Consider the following 20089-nt stretch of genomic DNA (forward strand, 5'->3'; position numbering starts at 1 on the left):
GCGGGCGGCGGCAGCGGACGGCTGGGGCTCGGGGCAGGGGCGCTGTGGGTGCAGGCCTGGCGCGGACAGGGGCAGGGGTAGGGGCGCGGGCTCCGAACGGCCGGCGCGCGTGTGGTCAGCCCCGCGGTCCTCCCGCAGCTGGGCGCGGGCCGCCGGGGCTCGGCCTCCGGCTCATTCAGAGGCGGTTCTCGCCGACCATTGGCTGCTGCTGCTGTGGTGGGGCGGGGCTCCGCTGCCCGGAAAAAATGTAACTGCGTAAAAAAGTCCTCGCCTGGGTGACGGATGCTCAAAAGTTCAGAAGTTTTCCCAATGCTTCCTTAAGCGGCCGGCGCGCGAGAGACTGAAAAAAAGGTGACGCGGGGCCCGGGAAGGCGGCCGGCGCGCTGCCCCCCGCCCCTGGTTATTTGGCCGCCTTCGCCGGCGGCTCAGGGCAGAGTCTCCTGGAAGGCGCAAGCAGTGCGGCGAGAAGGGCGCCTTCTTGTTTTTTAGTTTTGGCTCTGTTTTGCCGTTCTCGCCTGGAAGTTGCTCCGCGGGTTCCTCCAAGGCCGTCTGCCGCGTCCTCGTCCGGCCCTCTTCCCTAGCACCGACCCCGAAGTGGCCAGAAGCGCCCCAAGAGCCCGAGCGAGCGCAGGGAGAGGCCGCGGGCGGCCGGCGGCTTCGGGAGGCGGCGGCGGCGGCCGAGCCGGACTCAGCGCGGCGGCCCGGCACCAGCTCTGTGGGGCCCGGACTCGGACTGGGCAGCCGGCGCGGCGTGGCCGGCCTAGGGAGGGTGGGGGGCGGCGGGAGGCGCGGGGCGACGGCGGCGAGCGGGGGCCATGCAGGCGCGCTACTCCGTGTCCAGCCCCAACTCCCTGGGAGTGGTGCCCTACCTCGGCGGAGAGCAGAGCTACTACCGCGCGGCGGCGGCGGCGGCCGGGGGCGGCTACACCGCCATGCCGGCCCCCATGAGCGTGTACTCGCACCCGGCGCACGCCGAGCAGTACCCGGGCGGCATGGCCCGCGCCTACGGGCCTTATACGCCGCAGCCGCAGCCCAAGGACATGGTGAAGCCTCCCTACAGCTACATCGCGCTCATCACCATGGCCATCCAGAACGCCCCGGACAAGAAGATCACCCTCAACGGCATCTACCAGTTCATCATGGACCGCTTCCCCTTCTATCGGGACAATAAACAAGGCTGGCAGAACAGCATCCGCCACAACCTCTCGCTGAACGAGTGCTTTGTCAAGGTGCCCCGCGACGACAAGAAACCGGGCAAGGGCAGCTACTGGACGCTGGACCCGGACTCGTACAACATGTTCGAGAACGGCAGCTTCCTGCGGCGGCGGCGGCGCTTCAAGAAGAAGGACGCGGTGAAGGACAAGGAGGAGAAGGACCGGCTGCACCTCAAGGAGCCGCCGCCGCCTCAGCCCGGCCGCCAGCCCCCGCCCGCGCCGCCCGAGCAGGCGGACGGCGCCGCGCCCGGACCGCAGCCGCCGCCGGTGCGCATTCAGGACATCAAAACCGAGAACGGTACGTGCCCCTCGCCGCCCCAGCCCCTGTCCCCGGCCGCCGCCCTGGGCAGCGGCAGCACCGCCGCGGTGCCCAAAATCGAAAGCCCCGACAGCAGTAGCAGCAGCCTGTCGAGCGGGAGCAGCCCCCCGGGCAGCCTGCCTTCCGCGCGGCCGCTGAGCCTGGACGGCGCGGAGCCCGCGCAGCCGCCGCCGCCCACCCAGCCCGCGCCGCCGCCGCCGCACCACAGCCAGGGCTTCAGCGTGGACAACATCATGACGTCGCTTCGGGGGTCGCCGCAGGGCACGGCCGCGGAGCTCAGCTCAGGCCTCCTGGCCTCGGCGGCCGGGTCCTCGCGCTCGGGCATCGCACCCCCGCTGGCGCTGGGAGCCTACTCGCCAGGCCAGAGCTCCCTCTACAGCTCCCCCTGCAGCCAGAGCTCCAGCGCCGGCAGCTCGGGCGGGGGCAGCGGCGGAGGGGGCGGCGGCGGCGGCGGCGCGGCGGGCGCCGGGACCTACCACTGCAACCTGCAGGCCATGAGCCTGTACGCGGCCGGAGAGCGCGGCGGCCACTTGCAGGGCGCGCCGGGGGGCGCGGGCGGCTCGGCGGTGGACGACCCCCTGCCCGACTACTCTCTGCCCCCAGTCACCAGCAGCAGCTCCTCGTCCCTGAGTCACGGCGGCGGCGGCCAGGAGACCGGCCACCACCCTGCGGCCCACCAAGGCCGTCTCACCTCGTGGTACCTGAATCAGGCGGGCGGAGACCTGGGCCACTTGGCGAGCGCGGCGGCGGCGGCGGCGGCCGCGGGCTACCCGGGCCAGCAGCAGAACTTCCACTCTGTGCGGGAGATGTTCGAGTCACAGAGGATCGGCTTGAACAACTCTCCGGTGAACGGGAATAGTAGCTGTCAGATGGCCTTCCCTTCCAGCCAGTCTCTGTACCGCACGTCCGGGGCTTTCGTCTACGACTGTAGCAAGTTTTGACACCCTCGCCCCCCCTCCAAAGTCGAAGTGAATCGAACCCTAAAGCAGGAACAGCCAAAAGAACCATCAATGAAAAATCGAAACCAAAAAAGAAAAAAAAAAAAAAGAAAGAAAAGAAAAAGAAATCCAATTTTTTAAAAAACCTTGAAAAACATTCACCAAACCAGCAAACAGAATCCCTCCAAAAATTCAACTCACCAGCACAAAGAAAACTATTTTCTTAAAAGATTCAGAGCCACCTTCACTTTGCCTTATCTAAATAAACAAAACGGTAAACTATTTTGTACAGAGACAGCAAAATCATGGTTTATTAAAGGACAGTGTTACTCCAGATAACACGTAAGTTTCTTCTTGCTTTTCAGAGATCACGCTTTCCTCCTTTCTCTCCCATTCCCCTGCCCTTCCCTTTCCTCCACCTCTCACCTGTAAGATATTTTATCCTATGTTGAAAGGAGGGGGAAAGTCCCCGTATATGAAAATCGCTCTCTTTTTATTCATGGACTTGTTTTAAAATGTAAATTGCAATATAGTAATTTATTTTTAATTTGTGGTTGGATGTCGTGGACCAAACGCCAGAAAGTGTTTCCAAAACCTGACGTTAAATTGCCTGAAACTTTAAATTGTGCTTTTTTTTTTCATTATAAAAAGGGAAACTGTATTAATCTTATTCTATCATCTTTTTTCCTTTTTGTTGAACATATTCATTGTTTGTTTATTAATAAATTACCATTCAGTTTGAATGAGATCTATATGTCTGGATACTTTAATACAGCCTTAATTATTAAGAAAAAAAAGATTTCAGATTAAAACACTAGAAATGACCTGTTCTCCTCCTAAATAGCTGAAAAATGGAGAAACCCTCTGACTATTCCTTGTCAAATTTCACGTAAAAGTCTCTTTTTGTTTAGATTTTTTTTTTTTTTTTGCAGCATCTTCTGCAGAATGTACTATGTAGTCAGCTTGCTTTGTGGCTAGTCAAAAGATATTTTCCTGAACAGATCTGAGCGGGCATATACACAAATATATTTTTTTCAGTAAGGACAGAACATGATCTGGAAATTCTAAACCCACGAATCAGCAGGGGTGTTACCACAGTGATACCCGTGTGTACTAATATGTGAATGTGCCTCCAGATATACACAGATGAATATTTGTCTTGTGTATCACATAAAAAATCGTGATGTCTGTTATACATCCCCATAAGCCAAATGCTGGATAGATATTTCGCCTATTAACTTCACTCCTTTGTAAGAGGAAAAATAAACCAGTTTTTAAATGTATGTGTATAACTCATCCACATTTACAGTCCTTCGTGTGTTACATAGAAGGGTTGATTTAAAAAAAAAATATATATATATATATACTGTGGGTTGGAAAGGGATATTTAATCTTTGGGAAACTATTTTAGAAGATATGTTTGTAGAACAATTATTTTTTGAAAAAGATTTAAAGCAATAATAAGGAAGGAGAGAAGAGCAGCACATTTTAGTCTAGGGTGGTTTCTTTTCAATCCATTTTTTCTTGTTAATTTACAGTTAAACCTAGGGGGCAACCCAGACTGGCCCTCCCCCTTTGTAAATAACCCAGGAAATGTAATAAATTCATTATCTTAGGGGGATCTGCCCTGTCAATCAGACTTTGCAGAGATGGCGATTTGATTACAGACATTCAGGGCCTTTCAGTTTGCTTTCGAGATAATACAGTTTCCTGCTATCTACCGCTCCTATCTAGAGGCAACACTTAGCAGTAATCGCTATTGCTTGTTGTCAAAATTTGATCATTGTTAAAGGATTGCTGCAAATAAATACACTCTAATTTCAGTCAAAAACTGCTTTACGTGGCCTCTGATTTGCTGGGTCTCCTCCCTCAGAGTCGTAACCTAATAGCTAGGGAAGATCGCAGCGGCCCAGGGCACGGGTGTCTCTCCGGGTCAGGCCGGCTGGGACTGGCCTGACTGCTGCGTTTAAACCTCCGCTTGGCTGTCTCAGCCCATGGCCCTGGAGCTGCCTCGGGTTACCCCCTTGGGGTGGGCGGTGAAGGGAGAAAATCCATTGCCAGGTCTCATAGAGTTTGTGCGTTGATCCGCTTTGGGAGCCGGCCATGGAGCCAGGATTTGCGGACAAAGGGTCCGGTGGCTGGAGCTGGGTTGTCTAGGCCCGGATGGGAAGCGGCAGCAGGTGACCAACGGAATGGCCCTGTCCGCTCGGACGGGTGACCTATCCCAAGGCCGGGCAGCTCCGGGAGCCAGAGCCCGTACTTTTCTCGGCTTGCCTGATGCAACGCTTTGGAATGGGGACTCGGCGAGGGTAGACCTGTGGCCCACCCCGGGCTTTCCTGCCGGGTCGCTCCTGGCCCGACGCCGGCCTCCGGGACGCCGCTCCCGGACGGGAACGCTCTGCAGCTAATTAGATGTAATTACCCGCCGCGGCCTGGGCCTGGCTTGTTTGTGTTTGGAGCTCCTTCTTCTCCCCCGCCCCCCCCCACGCCTGCCCCCGCCCCGCCGCCTCCCCTCCCCGGGTTCTCGCTTTCCTCGCCGCTGCCTCCCCCCCCCCCACCGAAATCAGTTGTTCGAAGGAGAAAAGAGTCCGAGGAGACCTCTTGTTAGGTGTGATGGATTAATCGCAGGTTGGGTCGTGGGTGCCGGGAAGACCAGGCTGAGCAGAAAATGGCAAAGAGCAGGGCTGTGTGTAGAGGGACGAGGGTCGCGGAGCCAGGAGGGGCGCTTTCGGGCCCTCGCCGCCGGGGCCGGCGGAGCCTCGGGAAAGCAGCTTGCTCCGCTCCTCGTCCCGCGCCTCGGCCGCGCGCCACCTGGTCCACGCCGCCCCCTGTTAATACTCCTCGCTCGCCGCCTTTGTTTTGAAGACACACGTGCGTTTGGGTGCTCAACCGGGGTGGAAAGGTCACAGGCACTCCAGTGCTCTCGGGTGACAGCCCGACCCGCGCCAGCCCGCAGCCCCGGCAGCCTCACGCTTTGCACAACTCGCAGCCCGCCCGGCCTGGGCCTGGTAGCGCCGGATCGGCCTGGGCCAGCGCGTGGGCCCCAGGCGGCCTCCCCGGCTGGGCTGCGTCCTCGCGCGGCGTGTGGGGTCGGTTTGCAGAGGCCACAAATCACTTGGCGGTGGCCGACGCGGGAAGTCGCTCGGCCTAAGGGACGGGAGAGATATGCAAAGCGGGCGGCGGGTTCGGCGTGTGCGGGGGGTCCATGTGCTCGTACCCCTCTGCCTCTCCTTGGGCCTGGGCTTTGCGGCCGCAGCACGTCGCGGACCCTGCCAGCCCTCGGCCTACCCCAGCCTGGCTCCGGAGAGCTCGACCGCGCGGCTCCGAGGGGTGGGCTGCGGGACAGTGAGGCAGGCGATCTGGGCCCGAGGCGCGGCCCAGGGCTGCCTCTGCCGTCGTGCCCCGAGGGAGCGCACGCGGCCTTCGCTGGAGCGGGCTTGCGGGAGTGAGCATGGCGGGGAAAGAACCCGCTCGCTCCGGGCTGGGGACCCCTCCCGACCACGCCAGAATGCGCAGTGGGCAGCGGGCACCCCTCGCTCTGCCTTCCTTGGGGCCCGAGTTCCCGAGGCTGAAGAAGGTCCCCGGCATGAGTGCGGTGCTTGGGTTTCTGTGGCCCCCGAAGAGCTCTTCTCCTAAAGCTCTTGGGAGTGTTCACACACTTGCCCGGGGACAAGCTTCTTAGCAATCATTCTTACCCTCTTCTGTTGCAACGTTTGAAAATTAGGCGTGGAAGACCTATGTGTCTAGGAAGGCGTGTTATTCATATATAGTGATTTCTACATGAGTGACCTAAGTAAGAGTTAAGCTATGTTTGAGTGGAAGGTCAGAAGTTCTGCTCATTATTCTGATTTTTTAAACCATATAGGTAATGTTTTCTACTCTCAATACATGTGCTTTTGGACTGTCATCCAATTTAAGAAAAAACAACTACTGCTGACCTTATTGAATCTGGGAGAACTACTTACTCCTTAGTGGTTTGCACATTTGACTTGCACTTTTTCAGCAATAAGGATATTTTTTTTCTGTAAAATATTCTAAGAGAAACTTCTTGCTGTTTTAACTAACAGTACATTTTGAAATTAACCTTGGACACTGACAGGATCTAGTGGTCGGGACTTGGCTAATTTTGAAGTGAGCCTCTGTAGAAAGCTTTGGGATAGTAAGTATTTTGTCCTTTATGCGGCAGTGGGTGCATTTATGTGCTTAGTAATTTATACAGTGAGCAAGTTAATGCCAGCATGTTACATGCCAGATAAAAACTTGCATTTTGGCATATTGCATGTGTGGTAGGAAGCGTGCTGTTTTCCAGAGCTATGCAGTTAGCACAGCTTTTTTCGCCAGATTGCATGCAAACAAGCATGCATTTGACAATTTATCATTCCACACAGCTTGTGTCATTAATAATCGATGTTTGCAGAGGAATAAGGCTCAATTGTGCTGGTGGTCTGTAAGCTCTTGGCTATTTCCTGCGGGGTCAGAAATAAGGGTCAGGAAACAAGAGTGCCTTATAGCCCTATCAGGCTCCCCCGAATTCGATAGGTATAGAAGAGATATAGGGCCTTTTCTCTCCCACCCTGTTCTCTAGTGAGGGGGTGGTCTCAGTTTTAAGATGGAGGGCCTATAGTTTTGTTCTTCATGGTGCAAAATTCCAGAGACGCCCTGAATCCTCCTCAGGTCCGGGCTGCCTGGCCAGGCTGCCCAGGAGGGACAGGAGGGGCAGGAGGCGTCCATTGTGGAGTCAGGTCCTGGACTCCTGTATGGGTGTTCTCCCCAGCGGTTAGTGGTACTGGAAACAAGGGTGGTGGGAGCAACCGTTTCTTTCTACCCTCACTCCACATCTCACGCTCCTGAAGGGAAGCCCCTTTGCTTCTGAGCCCAGTTCTCACTCCTGGATCCTGCCTGCTATCCTAGGGCCTTCTTTTTAGACTCCTCTCAACTCATTCCAGAGTGGGTTCATGAAGCCATTAGCCCTTCCCATCGGGTCATAAACAAATGTTATGTTAAGGGCAAGATTGACAGTGGCCATGCAATAAAGCCGGCCAGGCAGGTTAGATTCCGTGTGGACAGTCATTCTTTAGCTAAGCAGGGAGATTTGGAGGGAAGCAGGGAGAAAAGGGACCAAGAGACTATGTCATATTCCTCACCCCACCAGGTTGTGGGGTGTGAGGGAGCCGAGAGTGGAGAAGCCTTAAGCTCAGGAGAGCTCCCAAAAAGCAAGACCCAGTTTATTCAGACAGTGGTCACAATGGCATGAAAGAAAAAAAACCAAAAAACAAAATCTCAACTGCTGAGATTTGCTATGGGGCCCTAAATGTCAGCTTCAGACACCCTACTTTTCTGAAAGCTCCTATTTCAATTTATAAGGAGGCTAAGAGTTTCCTTGAAATGAGCTTTTATTAATGGCATTTTCACTTGTACTTAAACAGAAAGTCTTCCTTTACTATTTGGCTTCTGCATTCATAGCTGGACTTTTGTGCCCTGATACCTCCTTTACCGTGTCTCTCCCTTTTTGAGTGTGATTCATAAGTAATCATTAAGTTCTTTGTACCTCTATCCCGCTGTCCCTCTCTTTGTCACTTTCTCCCCCCCCCCCACCGCCCTTCCTCCCAGGCCCTTTTAAAAGGGCTTGGGGCCCCAAAGTTTCTCCCAGATGTCTCTCAGCTTGAGCTACCTACCCAGTGGCAAGTATGCTCAGGCTCGGAGCCCTCTGGGTAATGGGCCACATGGGGTCCTGACCTGGAGCATACACTCAGGCCTTGAAGAGCTGGGGACACATGTGAGTAGGACTGACAGGTTCCAGGTCTGAGTCCAGTTGGAGAAGGAGCAATACTTAATTAAATGAATTCCAGCTCCGAAATCCATTCAGGAGAATGAAAGCCCCTTCTCCACAACGTTCTCAACGTGATTAGGAGTGGAAAATTGAGCAAAATGTACCATGTCCGTCTTATTGGAAACCAAAATATGGCGCAGAGAGCATAAGGCCTGACTTAAGACCTTTGTTGTGCTCCTTTCCCATCTTATCGTGGCTCCAAAGAAACCCTCTGTTTTATATTATTTTTTTATTGTTTACTTGATTTTTTCCCTCACTGATTTTAAATTCGCGGCATATTGAGCGTATTATAGGAGATGCAGTAGGATCTGGAATTTCCTTGCATATAGGCCTGAGACTGTCCTCAAGACAGGAGAGAGGGGTGGAGCTCCCATAGGGAGGCAGACTGAGAGGAGAGGCTGGTCTGAGTGGTCCTCAGAGAGGGCCTGGCATTGCTTCCTGCTTAGAGTCTACCCACCTGGTGTCTGGAGGGTGACTCTGAAAACCTGAGGGGGCACTTCCACAGGCCTCTTTGCTCTTCCAGATGGCACCTGCCTCTATTCTCCCAAAGAGCATCTTCTCTTTTCACTGTTCTGCCTTTGGGTTCCTCCAAGCCCACTGCTGGTCATTTGTATTAAACTGCCTATCTTCCCTTAGCTGTCCCTGTTCCCAAGAAGGAGACTGGGTGGGCTGTTCATTTGCCCCCTAAGTCAACACAGCTTGGTGCTACTTGGGTGGGCATGGAAGTGCAATTTGTGAGCCCATGGAGTGAGCAGTGGGCTGGCAGCCAGGGCCAGGTGGTGGGGCCTCTCCATTGACCTGGGTGGTGGGACCCCAGGCAGGGCCCAGGGACAGGGCCCGGAGGGGTCTCAGAACTCGAGGCTGGGGAATGAAGAGGTCTGAGGTAGGGCTTTGAGGTTGATTTAGATTGAGAGATTAGAGACAGGCAGAGACACAGACAGATGGAAGGAGACGGGAGAGGGGGAGAATAAGAAAGGGAAGACAGCCCCCCCCCATTACCTACCCTAGGGAAAAAGCAGGAAAACCAACACATTTAGCGCCATTAACTCTTAAGGCCTCCGTATTTCCTTCGGTATAAAAGCCGGTCATTGGTCCCGGAGGCTGTCCCGGGGTCTTGTTAACGGTACAGATGTGCAAACAGGACAGAGTTGAGGAGCAAGTGTTTAGGTGGCAATGGGATTCTTAAAAACCTGCCATTGGAGGAAAAAGGAAAACTGTCTCCTGAACTGAGCAAAATCTGCATCCCGGAAGGTGCTCGGGGCTGCAGCCCCTGTCCTCAGAGCCGGGTACGCCAGGACCGTGTCGAGGGGCGCCATGGTCCCCCAAGTCGGGTTCGTTCCGCAGCGCCAGGGACGCTGTGTGCCGGCCACGGGGCCTCTCTGCGGCACGGGCACCCCGCCAACAGAGGGGCTTCCTTGCCGTTCCAAAGAGGACTTCTGCTATCACCCACGGAGGACTCACACGGACAGTGGACGGTGGGCGCAAGAGTTGGTGGGCTAACGGGGGGGGGGAGGGTGCCGCGGGAGCCTCTGCCGGAAGTGTCCCGGGGAGACCCGGAGGGAGGGTTGGGGGGGGGGTGGAGGCCCCGTCGTTGTTCCCACAGCCAAGGGCTGCCAGGTGCTAGAAATTCCCAGAGAGAACTCGAGGGGCTGCTGTCCTAGGTCACTGTCCCGGGTCCTTACGGGGGCTTCCTGCGCGCCCACTCCCACTCCGATTCCACGGAATATCCAGGCGGTGCAGGGCAGTTGTTCACAGTGCGTTTGCCGACCGAGAAATACTGTGCCATTGCGGCCGCCTCCCGGGCCGGCCTACCCACCGGCTCAGGCCGCAGGAAAGGACCCGTGGAGCCAGAGGCCCCGGGGTGCCGCCGGGATTGGGCCTCCCTCCCTCCCGGGCGCTGCGGGCGGTGGGGTGTGTGTGCGGAGGGGGGAAAGTGGCACAACAGGAAAGCCTCGCCAGCAGGCCCTTCCCAGGCGGCTTCCTCGCCATAAAAAGCCAGACTCCAGCCGAGGTCCTGACCCCTTCCAAATATACATTCCCTTGCCCGCGGCCCGCCACTCCGGCCCAGGCCTCGGGCTGGGCGGCTTCCTCACAGGCTGGCCCGCGCCCAGCGCCTCGCCTCAGAGTGGCGGGGGTCAGTGGTGCCCCAATTTCAGTTGCCGCCCCCAGGTCACCAACCCGCGTGCTCTGGTGCTTTGGGTCCTAGGCATCCGAGCGCCCGTCTCCGCGTGCACACTGGCGCATTAGCGAAGCCAGGGCTGCGGCGGGGAGGGTTTTCTTTTTAAGGACAGTTCTCCATCACCTCCTCAGCTCCCGCCGGTGCTCGCGCTTTGGGGAGCGCGAGGCCTCGGGCCCCTGGACACGTGCGCGGGGCCGAGCCCGCCGGGGTCTGGGAGGAGGGAGCGCGGCCGGCGCATGCGCACATGCGCGGCGCCTTTCGGGCCCGCGGTCCGCCACCCCAGCAACGCACCCCGTGTGTCCTGGCTGAAGCTTGGAGGTCCGGAGTTAGAGGCTCGCCGGAGATTGCAGAGCTAGTGAGCGGGGTATGCGGGCCAGCCTAGGCCTCAGCATCTGCCGTCGGGGCCCTTCAGTACCTTGCATACTGGGTGCGCACACAGACGGGCACGTCGGCCCCGAATTCAGAGATCAAAAGGGGCAGCTGAGACGGGGCGTCCGCTGTGTGTGATCCCTGACCCTGGAGGAAGGGCGGGAGCTGGGGACTAGGCGGCGGGGCCGGGGTCAGGCCGCGGTCGTCGGCCTCCCAGCAGAGAGAGACACTGGCCGAGGAAACGGGTGAGGGTGGGGTGGGGCCGTGCCGTCGTATTCGTAACGGAGGCGTTGGAAAGGTCTCTGGGGACACAGCGCACTCCGGGCGGGCCAGGCGGGAGCGAGGGTGAGCCCAAGGTGGCCGGCGGGAAGCACCGTAGGTCGGGCCTGGGGGAGGCAGTGGCAGCCTCACAGGCCGAGGAAAGCGACGTGACTAGAGACCCAGTGACGAGTAATAACCCTGATGGCACAGCCCCTGAAAATGTGCTGGACGCTCCCGGGGTGTTCGCGGGGCAGAGAGCGAGGCTGGGAGGTCGCTGGGAGCCCTGGCCTGGGGCCTGCTTGGGGCAGGGCAGCAGCGCCCCCTGTGTCTCCCCGAGGAAATCAGGCCCAGACCCCGTGAGCTCCAAAAGGACGCAGTGGGTGGTGGGAATCCCCCTAACTGCGGAGGGGGCGCCAGCACCTCCAGCAGCTTTGTGTCCCAGTTGTCGCTCCCGTTTGTGACCCTTCGCGGCACCACCAGGTATTAAAGCCCACAATTTTTGGAGAGGTGTAGGTGGCGTGTTGGGACATGTTGCTCTGCTTGTAAGATGCGTGCGCGCGCAAACACGATCTTTTTGTAAAACCCGGGTGGGAGTTCTCCGCACCCCTTTCCCGCAAACCATACACAGATCGATCGCTCAAGGCTGCAGCACAACTTGTGAAAACTAGATGACGAGTGAGCTTGGATTTATGGGGATCCATGTTAAAACTGAGAGTACCCGGCTGGAATTCCCAAATACAAACAAGGTGCCTGGGACGCTTTCTTGGGGTTTAGAAAGTTATTTGTAAACAATGCGTTTAAGGTTAATTTGAAATGAAAAATTTAAGTGTTGCTTCCAGCTGAGAGCCTTAAGAACACAAGGAAGGTTTCATTTGGAGCAGTCGACCAGCCCGCGAGCTGGGGTTCTATGGAATCTTGGTGGTTGGTGTTGGTAAGACGATTAAAGACCAAGAGGAGCCTGATGGGTTTTTGCACTGGTTTATTGGCACACAGTGGTAGCTCTGAAATCGGGTTTCCTAGGAGCCATCTTGCGGGGAACTTCATCTTCCCTAGCATTTCAGCACTTCCCTTAAAGGTCCCGCAGCCGGCACTGCAGGCCTTCACCCCTAAACAGCTGGAGGGGTGTGTCAGGTTTATTATGCCGGGCCTAGCTGCCTCCTAACTCCTTAAAGACAAAGGGCAGCGGACACAGGCCACAAGAGAGTCTGGCAGGCTGGTCTGATGGAAAGGGAGGTCCCGGGTGGCCCAGGTATCCATGCACCTTGCTGTTCGTCTGGGGCACAAATGTGGTGTTTGACCTCTTTGGTATTATGTTTGAATGTACTGAAAGCTTGACTTTCTTAGTTTTCACTAAAAGAAAAAAAAATCAAGGTGGAAGATATTTTATCATACTTAAACTGAAAAGCCAAAGCTGGCAGAGCAGGAAAAAAGGGGAGGAAAATAAATTCAGTGAAATTGAACTGCGATTTAAGATGGAAGACACTTTTTAATAATTGTCTTGAAGGATGTCCAAGTGAAATTCAGAGCACCGAAAGAACAGAGATACTCAAGCAAATCTGTTCTCTTGTTCCCCTTTTAGACAGTGGGAGACCAGGAAGCCAAATGAGCCAACCCCCTCCCCCCAGTTGAGGGTTCAGGAATAGAGAGAAGATTGCAACCAAAAATACTCTTGTGTCCTTCAAAAACTGATGCTCCAGGCCATTTGGGGAGAATAATTTAACATTATAATTTTACTGCAGCCCCGTTAAACCCCTGCCTAGAATCTCTCGTGATCCTTATTAAGGAGCTTATTATGGTTTTGGGCTAACAAGCGCCAAGACACTGAAGTACATGGGGCCACTGCAAGCTTCAAGGACCCTTGAATGGCCTCTATGCCTGGGTGGGGGAGGTGTGTGAAGGTTCAGGGGGGCAGAGGAGAAGAGGGGGGGTACCTGTCCATCAGGGTCACGGCTAAGGGGAATGTGTGTTCATGTATTTGTGAGATTTGTGAGAGTATGTGTGTGGCGGTGTGTTGGTGATAGTAGGTTTGTGAATTGTGTTTTCAAGTGTTTGTGAGGGAATGTGTGTTCGTGAGACTGCTGTGTGTGACAGCGCGTGAGCTGGCATGTTGTAGGTGTGTGTCTGTATTTGTGTACACGTGTGTGTTTGGATGTGTATATTGGGATGTGTGGCAATGTGTGTGACTCTGTACTTGTGAGTGCGTGTGCACCCACCAGCCGTCTCATTCCCGGAGCCCAGCTTTCCAGAGCCATCTGTTTCCAATTAGCAGCATCCCGATTGGGAGAAGGCCTGTCCTGGGGCAGCTCCTGAGAAGCGGGTGGGCCAGCTCAAGCCGCCCCAGTTCTGCTCCGTCGAAGCCGAGGCTGCCCCTGGCCAGCACACTCTTGTAGCAACTCCGGCAGCCACACAAAGAGCCCTCTTTCCTGCCGCCAGCCGTTGGAGCCTGGGTCCTCCCCCAGATCATAAACCTGCCGGTGAAGACATTCAGAAATAGTTCACGCGCATTCACGCGAGCATGTGCAAAGGCTGGAATTCCATTCGCTATAAAGTTTTATTTTATTTTCCTTGGTGGGGGCGTGAGGGGGAAAAGAAGAGTCCTGACCCAATTTATTCTACGGCAGAATATTGTATTTCATGCAGAAGTATACACCTGTACACGTCTTTGCTTGCTGCTTGTGGGTTCCATACATTTGTGTGTCCACCTGCCTTAGCCTTAATACCCTCAGTGCAGCCATGAGTCCGCGGCTCGGGAGCACATACCTGCGGCGAAAGCCGGGCCACCTCGACGATGCCCTCCGTGCAGACGGAGCCGTGATCTGAGGCCCAGGTTAAACCTCTTCATTATAATTTTTAATGAACACTGATGTAGTTCAAGTGTAAAATGTCTGCCATATATTAAGCACTTCATATAAATTGGTTGAATGATTAAATCAAAATTAGATTTAAAAAAGTGATCTAGTACTGAGAAGAGGTTGGAAGTAAGTCTTGTGTGAAAGATCTAGACCACAAGGAAAGGCATGGGCTCAGAGACCTCTGGGTAACTCAGGGGCTTTGGCATGGAATGTTCCAACAATATTTACTTACCTTCAAGTTTCTTCTTCTGGCCCCCCTCTATTTCTCAAGATTTCTTTTGAGACGGTGGGAGCCCCGTGGGTTCTAATTATAGTCAGCAGAGACCGGAGGGGGTGTGAATGCCTCCTTTCTTCAGGAACTGAGTTTCCACATCGGCTGGATAGAGTGGCTTATTGTCACCAGAAGGGGGAAAGAAATGTCCCAGGCAGAGACTTAGGAGAGGGCTCCGGCAAAAGCCAGGCTCAGGCCCAGCGGGCGTCTACCTGCAGGGGCTCTCTCAGAAGGGAGGGAGGCCTGAAGGAAGCTATTTCACTCCAAGGCAAGAATTTGGGTGTTTTTGTTTGGTGGCCCTTTTATACCTCAGGAAAAACACCGACATCGACTCTGTTATTGCTAGTTCATAGAAAGGCCATTTTTAATAAGAAAAGAGAAAAACAATTTGAAAGCCCCAAATTTTCAGTTGTCTAATGACATAATTTCAAGTACAGTGAACATGTGATTAAAACATCTTGCTGATTTCTCAAAACCGTTCATAAGAGGCCTCGACAAAAGGAAATTGGGCCGAACCCCGGAGTGCCACGTCCCGGCTGCTACAAACTTCAGCGGCCCCAGACCCTAACGGCGGGGACAAGGCGCCGTGGCAGCGGGGGTGAGCAGGCAACCCGCCGGATTCGCGCGCCCCTCCCGGGATCACACCTGCGGCCCCGCACCCGCTGATTCCAAGCAGGGGCCACAGGCCGGCAGGGGCGGCGCGGGCGTCCGCGGCCGCGCTCAGGCGTTGGGGTTGTTTCTCATGAGCTCCACGTCGGCGTCCACCATCTCCCTCACCAGCTCCTGGGACCCGAGACGCAGGGGGTGGGCGGTGAGGGAGGAGTTTCTGCCACTCTCTCCGGGTGACACCCCCACCCCCTGGGGCGCGCCTGGAGAGGCCTCCGCCACCCTCCCTCCACCCTACCCGCCTCCACCCGCCCCCTCCTCGGCCTCCAGGCCTGGGGCACCTCGGGCGCCAAGCGGGGCCCCGAGCGCGGCTGCTCCGGGCGCCTCGCTGCCTCGCCGGCGGGCCACCCCTCCCGCTGGGCCCGGCCCAGACCAGCCCGGCAGCGAGCGGGCCAGCGGGTTCCACCCGGAAAGAAAGGCACTTACATCAAAAGCGACCCGGGGCTTCCAGCTCAGCTTCTGTTTCGCTTTGGTGCAGTCTCCTTGCAGAAAGTCCTGCGGGGGGAGGGAGAGAGAAAGCAGACGTGGGTCGGGGGCGGCGGGGACCCGAGTCGCAGGGACCCCCACCCCCACCCCCCGGGGCTGGCGGCGGGCGAACTCTCAAGGCTCAAGGCTCCCTGTTTCCCTCCCTTGGTCCCCTCCAGGCCAGCTCAGTCGCGGCTCCGCGAGCAGTAAATCTTGCGAAGGTCGCGTGTAAGAATGCGCTGCATAGACCAGTGAGGACCCTGACAGCGGTGCCGTCCCCGGCTCACCCAGCCATCTCCTCCTGTCCACCCCTCCCCTCCACCGCGTCCCACTGACGCTTAATGACTTTTCTTTCTTTTTTTTTTAAACATTAAGTTGTCAGGGACGCTACTGTGAGAACTGTTTCGAATTACTGCACTTCCCAGGCAAGGAGCGGAGTGGTGAGCAGACGCCCCCCGCCCGCCCCCGCGCCGCGCGCCGCCTCCGCGTTCCTCTCCCGCAGCCGCGCGGACAGCCGGGTGCCCGACGCCGGCGCGCCCCGACTCTCCCCGGAGGCTCCGCGACGCGGGGGTGCCCGGGCGGCGGCGTGCGGGCGCGCGGTGTCGGCGGACCCGCTTCTCCGCGGCGGGGAGCCGGGTGCCCCCTAACGGAGCCCCGGCTCACTCTGGGTCCGCAGAGCAGTTCTTTCCGGGCGGTGGCCTCGAGCCTCCCAGACCCGCGGGAGACCGGGCTCCCGCTGCCATCCAGCACGCCCACGCGCGCATGAAACGAAACTGAAGTTTCACCAAGCGATCCTCGCCCTTACTGTCCGGGGGCACGACACACCGTAGTTTCTACTCTAGTCTGTTCTAGCCCATTCCTCAGAAAATGATGATCTCGACCCACTTACTTCCCCTCACGAGCCACTAATCCGTGGCAACCGGCAGTTTGAAAATGCAGCAAGAGCAAGCACCCTGCAGCTTCTTCAGCTCGGTAGCACGCCTTGCTCTGCGCAGTGCTCCCTAACCGCTCTGATGCAAGATCAAGTTAATTTTTAAACGAACCTCCAGCTCCCGTACAGGAAGCTCAAGCTGTCATTTGCTTGATCCTTGAGTTTTTCATCCCATCTGACAGGGTCTTTGTCAAAATATAAATATATATATCCCATTTGACAGGGCCTTTGTCAAAAATAAATATAAATAAAAATTTATATATATACATACGTATAAAAGACGCCAATGACTCAGGTAGGGTCTGCCCTGCTCAGCTTTACCAGAACAGACATGGAACTGCTTCAGAAGAGTTTCCGTCCATTTAAGAGCCTTCCTTGAGAAGGAAACTGGCTAAACGAAAAACTACAGGAGAATATTAACCCCGCACCTCAGCCCTCACTCACCCATTTCTTATTACAGATTTCTGAAGACTGATTTAGAAGAAAATTGAGATGAGAATTTCAAGATGATTTGCAAAAAGAAAGGGAGGGAGGAAAGGAGGAGAGAGGAGGAAGGAAAGAAAGAAGAAAGGAAGGAAGAAAACGGAAAGACACAGACTTTGAAACAGACCATTGGGGGGGGTGGGATAAACATTTAGCTTGTCCCTGTACAAATGTATTCATCGAATAGTACACAAGATGAGTCCTTAAAACGGAAGAATGTGAAGGCAGTACGACAGACAGCCGAACTTAAAACAGGAGAAATACCCGTTTGAGAAGCTATTCTAGTTACACACAAGCACAATATTAAAGAACAACCTAAAACCAGTTACATCAAGCGAAAGGAACAGAGAATGAAGCTACAATTGAAAGCCTGCCCCAGTGATTTTCTTCAGATTCCCTGAAAGGTGGCCGTCAGGGGCTTCGTGACAGGAGAGGCCACAGGGCTGGGCAGAACCCGGGCTGCTCACCCTCACTGCTAAGACTTCCATATCAAAGGGTGTCTGGGTGCTACTTCTGAATGGACATAGAGTAGTCCTGCCTTATCCTCCGTGTCACTTCCCGAGGTTTCAGTTACCCTCTCGCAGCTGAGTCCTGAGCAGGCAACGGGTCAGAAGGTCAGCGGTAGCCTAACCCTGTGCCTGCCTCACACACCTCACTTCCTCTGGTCACTAGGCATTTTATCATCTCACAGCATCACAAGAAAAAGGGTAAGTACAGTACAGTAAGATATTTTGAGAGAGAGACACCACATTCACATAACTTTTATTATGGCATGTTGTTCTAATTTTTCTATTTTATTATTAGTTATTATTGTTAATCTCTTATGTGCCCAATTTATAAATTAAACTTTATCATAGGTATGTACGTATAGGAAGAAAGACAGTCTGTATAGGGCTGGGTGCTCTCCGTAGTTTCAGGCATCCACTGGAGGTGGGGCTTGGAACGGACCCACCTTGAATTGAGGGGGGCTCCTGCACTGTATGCTTGGAGTTGTTCTCTTACAGACTACAGTCGACGGCCCTCATTCTCTATCATCCATCATTACTTTTTTAGGCTTGAATAAATCAAACTCCCAAAGGCTTTGCATTTCACAATACACCGAAGTACTGATTTCCTCTCCAGGGTGTTAATAGTCAAACAAGTTATTTCTGCTGGTCCGAACAGTCCATATACAGATTCTTCAGGAAAAGTAGGATACAAAAATTAATAACTAGGAATTCAACATTGCATGGAGCTGGAAAAACAAATTAATTACTTCTCTTTCCTTTCCCTAAATAAACTTGTATACGCTGTCACAGTACTTCTCTATTTTACTGTAAGAGTCACACAAAGATATTCATTCTTTTTCCCCAGAGAGCTGTGAAATGTGGCGTCATGAAGCAACACAGCCCTCCCTCAATTCTATAGCTCGAAGAAACATGGTTATTGTTTAATCACACAACACTTGCTGTAAATCAACCAGCATTACATAGGATGCAATTCATGGCTCTGAACTTATAGTTAGCAAAACCCTAAAACCCAGTTTGGCTTCAAGTGATCTCAGTAGGCTTGGGAAAGGGAGCTTTGTATTGTAATTATGTTTCCTGTATTTTTCTACAAGTAGCTCATAATATAAAAACAACTAGGGAACTACAATTAAGGAAAAAGAAAAATGGTTTTCAAAAGCTTAGAAACAGACATTGCTACCATACACTGTAAAAGTATTTCATTGAAACCAGAGACGCACCCAGTTAAACTTCCCAATTTAGTTTTGAGCCCAACTCCTGCATTCCAGGCTAGCAGCTTACTTTAACCTTCTGCCAAGGCTCTGTCTCCCTGAAATTTAATTAGACCAAGAGACCTTGTGAAGGAAAAGGATGAGGTTCCATCAAAACAAAGCAGCAGCTCTCTACGCCAGCTGCTACTGAGCTAACATCTAGACTAGTCCGTGTGCCCGTGCGCCAATCAACTTGGAGGGAAAGATTAGGGACATCCCAGCTTGTTTTACACTTCACTTCTCCTGAAGGACTTTCTTACTTCTTTCTGTTGTGTCCTTTTGAGGAAAGAGACAGTAAATGATTTAGGCTGCAGGGTTTGGGGGGGGGGCACAGGGCGGACTTCGAGGGTGGTGCGGGCAAGTGTGGCATGGGAGTACATAGGACTCCGGAATGACAGCAAGAACGTGGGAACGCTTCTTTAAATAAAGCTTCCACCAGCATGAAGAGAAATGGGACTGTGGAAGCTGGACTCCTACAAGGACGTTAGGAATTAACTGCTTTGCTCACAGGACTGTGTGGAGCAACGGAGGGGGGCAGATCAGGTCACAATATAGTTTCCTTTTACATTTCACAAATCCTCTCCACTGGGGCGTGATCAGCTCCTAAGGACGAGAGAGAAGAATGATTCATCTATTTTGCTCTTTTCTTCTTTTTTGACAGTTCGGTTCCTTCTTTATTTATAGGCTTCAAGTCATAGTATGACAACAGGGGCAAGAACTGATTAAAGAGAAGATTTTATGTACAGTTTCCAAAATGGACTTTGTGCACTGGGTGGTCTGGAGCTTTTCGTTAAAAAAAAGAGACAATAAAGCTCTGGGAAAAATTTAAAGCATTTCTATGTGAATATGACATTTCCTGAACTCTGGCTTCTGGTGTCTTCACTGTTTCCATTGCTATCCCTTAGGTGAGCTATACAGTTTCAACATGTGATTTATTATTGTCAAATTCAATTAGGTTTAGCTGAGCATTTTACAGCAGCAAAACAGCTTGAGCAAAGACAAAATGTGCATGTCCAGAGCCTAGAGCCCCCTTAATTTTTCTCGGACTCCCTGACTACCGTTGACTCGTCAGACCTTTCGGAGCGGTCCTCTGACAGCGGCTCTGTCTAGGCATAAACCCTACAGGCCCAATGCCAATGGCCGAAGTTGCAAACAGCAGCACGGTAGGAGGGCATGTTTTGCTGCAGCAATTTTTCAGGCTTTCCTGGCTTATGTTCTTGTTATAGTGAACTGATAAAGGGCCAGACCAAATCCTGGAAAAGTCATTAAGCCAGTTCCTGAGCCCACAGTAGTTAACATAAAATCCAGAAAAGTAGAGACCATGCTGTGCCATTATCTTCTACTCTAACTATAGTTCCCTTTCCTCAAATCTCCTGGGTGCCTTTTTTTTTTTTTTATCTCGATCAAGATAACAACACATCTTTAAATAACACCACTTAGTTTTCTTTCCTCCCCCCACCCTGCACCCCTATCTTTTTCAAATTTTGATCATTATTTAACACATTAAATGCCTTTAACACCCACCCACCTCCCCTAAAATCACTGTGGGGAATGC

The 20089-nt window shown here is 53.9% G+C and overlaps 2 protein-coding genes across 3 annotated transcripts in view; one reads left to right on the top strand and one right to left on the bottom strand.

Annotated features, from left to right (window-relative positions):
- The first annotated feature begins 243 nt into the window (after positions 1-243).
- Positions 244-3754, top strand: FOXC1 (forkhead box C1). The gene has a single exon (XM_045811675.2). The coding sequence runs from the start codon at positions 816-818 to the stop codon at positions 2472-2474; it is 1659 nt and encodes a 552-aa protein (XP_045667631.2). The 5' UTR covers positions 244-815; the 3' UTR covers positions 2475-3754.
- A 10815-nt stretch (positions 3755-14569) lies between these two features.
- The window catches only part of GMDS (GDP-mannose 4,6-dehydratase), a 596023-nt gene continuing 590503 nt past the window's right edge, over positions 14570-20089 (bottom strand). For both annotated transcript variants that reach the window (XM_087858114.1, XM_045811502.2), the window contains 2 exons: positions 15326-15394; positions 14570-15016 (listed from right to left, as the gene is read on the bottom strand). In XM_087858114.1, coding sequence (XP_087714240.1) covers positions 14954-15016; positions 15326-15394 — 132 coding nt within the window. In that variant the 3' untranslated portion in view covers positions 14570-14953. The remainder of the gene's footprint in view (positions 15017-15325; positions 15395-20089) is intronic.

The sequence above is a fragment of the Ursus americanus genome, chromosome 32 (assembly GCF_024610735.1).
Source record: "Ursus americanus isolate L20-20 chromosome 32, mUrsAme1.1.p, whole genome shotgun sequence".
Lineage (NCBI taxonomy): Eukaryota > Metazoa > Chordata > Mammalia > Carnivora > Ursidae > Ursus > Ursus americanus.